The 2,438-nt window shown below is 38.9% G+C and overlaps 1 protein-coding gene across 1 annotated transcript in view; it reads left to right on the top strand.

Moving 5' to 3' along the window:
- The window catches only part of LOC119586612, a 51,882-nt gene that overhangs the window by 29,261 nt on the left and 20,183 nt on the right, over nucleotides 1-2,438 (top strand). Inside the window, exons 9-11 of the mRNA XM_037935361.1 lie at nucleotides 867-1,040; nucleotides 1,794-1,902; nucleotides 2,245-2,318. Of these exons, the coding sequence (XP_037791289.1) occupies nucleotides 867-1,040; nucleotides 1,794-1,902; nucleotides 2,245-2,318 (357 nt within the window). The remainder of the gene's footprint in view (nucleotides 1-866; nucleotides 1,041-1,793; nucleotides 1,903-2,244; nucleotides 2,319-2,438) is intronic.

The raw sequence follows: 2,438 nt of genomic DNA on the forward strand, positions 1-2,438 counted from the left end.
CTCCTGATAGATTTTTTGCATCAGATCCCACAACTGTTTACTCTTTCCTCTTCTAAACTCTTCCACACTTCTGTTGGGATGCTGTCTGGTCCTGTAGCTCTGTGCTTCATTTTCTTTGAAGCTTTCATTAGTTATTCCTGATGTTGCACCTTAATTTGGTATTCCATCTCCAAACTCTTGTCAAGGATTTTCTTAGTTCAAAAGATGCACGAAATATCCTGACCACCTCTCCTTGATCTTACCCTCCTCATGCAAAACTGTTCCTTGTTGACCTTTAACCTGCCGGGTGTGGGTGAAATCTTTTGATGCCTTGTCTCTTGATCTGTCTATTCTATACAAATTTCTCCCCCCCCCCCGTGTTTCTAGCTCATTCTCGACTTCCATTCTAGCACTCGCCTTCGCCTTTGCCACTTCCTTTTTCGCATCCTTGCTTGCTCTCTTCCACTCTTCTCTATGAATCTATCAACCAGATCTCTCACATTTTTATTTGCCTTTTTCATTTCTTTAATCACCCATTGCACCTCTTCGTTGCACCACCAAGTCTCTTTATCTCTAGGAGCTCCCTTACCAGATGTTTTACCCAACACTTCTCCAACCTCCCTTATTACCTTCCTGTTCTTCTCCCACCACTCTTATACCCCCTCGCACGTTCCAGCCCGCGCTTAAACCTTTCTTTTAAACTCATTTTTTTCAGGTTACTGTCCTTCAGCCTCCACCACTTGACTTTACGCTCTGCTTGCTTACGCCTTTTCCGACTCCCACACTCCTTCTCTATTTGACTGTCCCTGTCTCCACTTTTTTAGGCCACATACCCTCTCTCCCTTTCTTGAAGAATTTATTGCATATGGCCAAGTAAAAACCCATAGACACATTCATCACCCTCTCCCCATCCTCCATGCACCCTCTCCACCCCTTCTTCTCCAATGTGTCCATTCAAATCACCTCCAAGAATCAGCCTCTCTCTTGCTGAGGCTGCACTTACCTCCAGATATACTGCTTCCAGAAAGCTGCCTTCTCCCCCTCATCACAATCAAACTAAGGTACATGGGCACATACCACGTTGATTATGTCTTCCAAGCGAACTAACTCACTTTCCACAAGGGTCAGGCGAGGCCCCTGCGCGTCGCTTGAAGGGGATGCCATTTACTGTGATGTAATAAATAAAGTGATGATGAATATGTTACTAGTGGTATAATTATATTTTTGTGTGATAAGTTTTTATTGTTCGTTTTATTTGACATCAGAATATTTGATGAAAAAATGGATATGAGTTTTATGACAGATGTAATTTTCGTTTTATTATCACAGTATATCTAAAGGTGAATGTTACAATGATTGATTGAAATTATAAATTCTCGCATGCTCTCTCACACACAAATATAGGTGCACATATACGCACACATACACACCAACACATAGATAGATAAATCGATAAAGTAAATAGTAAAATTTGCAAAGAAAATTTATAATAATTTCATGTGGCAAAAGTGGTAAAAGTGGTAGAAGAGCAATTCATGATATATATGTACATGTTAAATTTTAGAAAATAATGAACATGCCTGAAAGAAGCGAAAGTATACATAGGGCAAGGGAAAATCCTCTCCATTAATAAACAAATCCAATAAGAAGTATCATAAAGTATGTCACACTGAACTTAAGTTAAGTTCAAGAATCATCCATCAATGCGATTATCAAGCTGAGGAATTACTAATTACAACTTTATTGTGAAATAGAACAATTATGAATCAGAACAATCCGTAATTAAAACGTCTATATTATATTCTCTCTGACAGTTTACCTTCTTGACTGTAGACCAGTTACTTTATCACGTTACGTATGGCTCCGTTAACCTCACCGTGGATTTGGACATTGAGCATGTTGGTGACTATCATGGAAATGCCGGTGAGTTTAAGGCAGTTTACAATGTGGTTTGAATGGGTCTTTGAGCGTTGCTGCTTTGCGTGTCATATATGTTTGTGTTAGTGCGTGTAGTTATCTTCTTGATCTATTTTTCTATTTTTTGATTGTTATTGTCTTTGCGAAACACCAGACAGAAGGAAAAGAAGGATAACTGATGAAAATAATGACATTTTTTGGCAATATGTTGTATTACTAGATTTTCGTCTAATCCGAATATTCAGCAAGTGTGCAGAATTATCTATCTGAAAAAAAATCTGATAATCAACGAACTTTCCCTTTTCTCCATTTTCTTATCTAAAACGATTTTTTATTTTTACATTACAGGGGATGCCTTCCGAGAACATGTTAATGACACGTTTCAGCGAGAAATCGGTTGGTGGTCAGGCGAAGAGCAGTCGGTAAAGATGAGTACAAATTGGTTTCTCCAACCGGTCTGGCTTCGTGCCAGTTGCCTTCATTGCGGTAAAGAAGTTAATGCGATGATAGAGCCCAGACTTCGGATTAAAAAAAAAAAAAAA

Source organism: Penaeus monodon, chromosome 21 (genome assembly GCF_015228065.2).
Source record: "Penaeus monodon isolate SGIC_2016 chromosome 21, NSTDA_Pmon_1, whole genome shotgun sequence".
NCBI lineage: Eukaryota > Metazoa > Arthropoda > Malacostraca > Decapoda > Penaeidae > Penaeus > Penaeus monodon.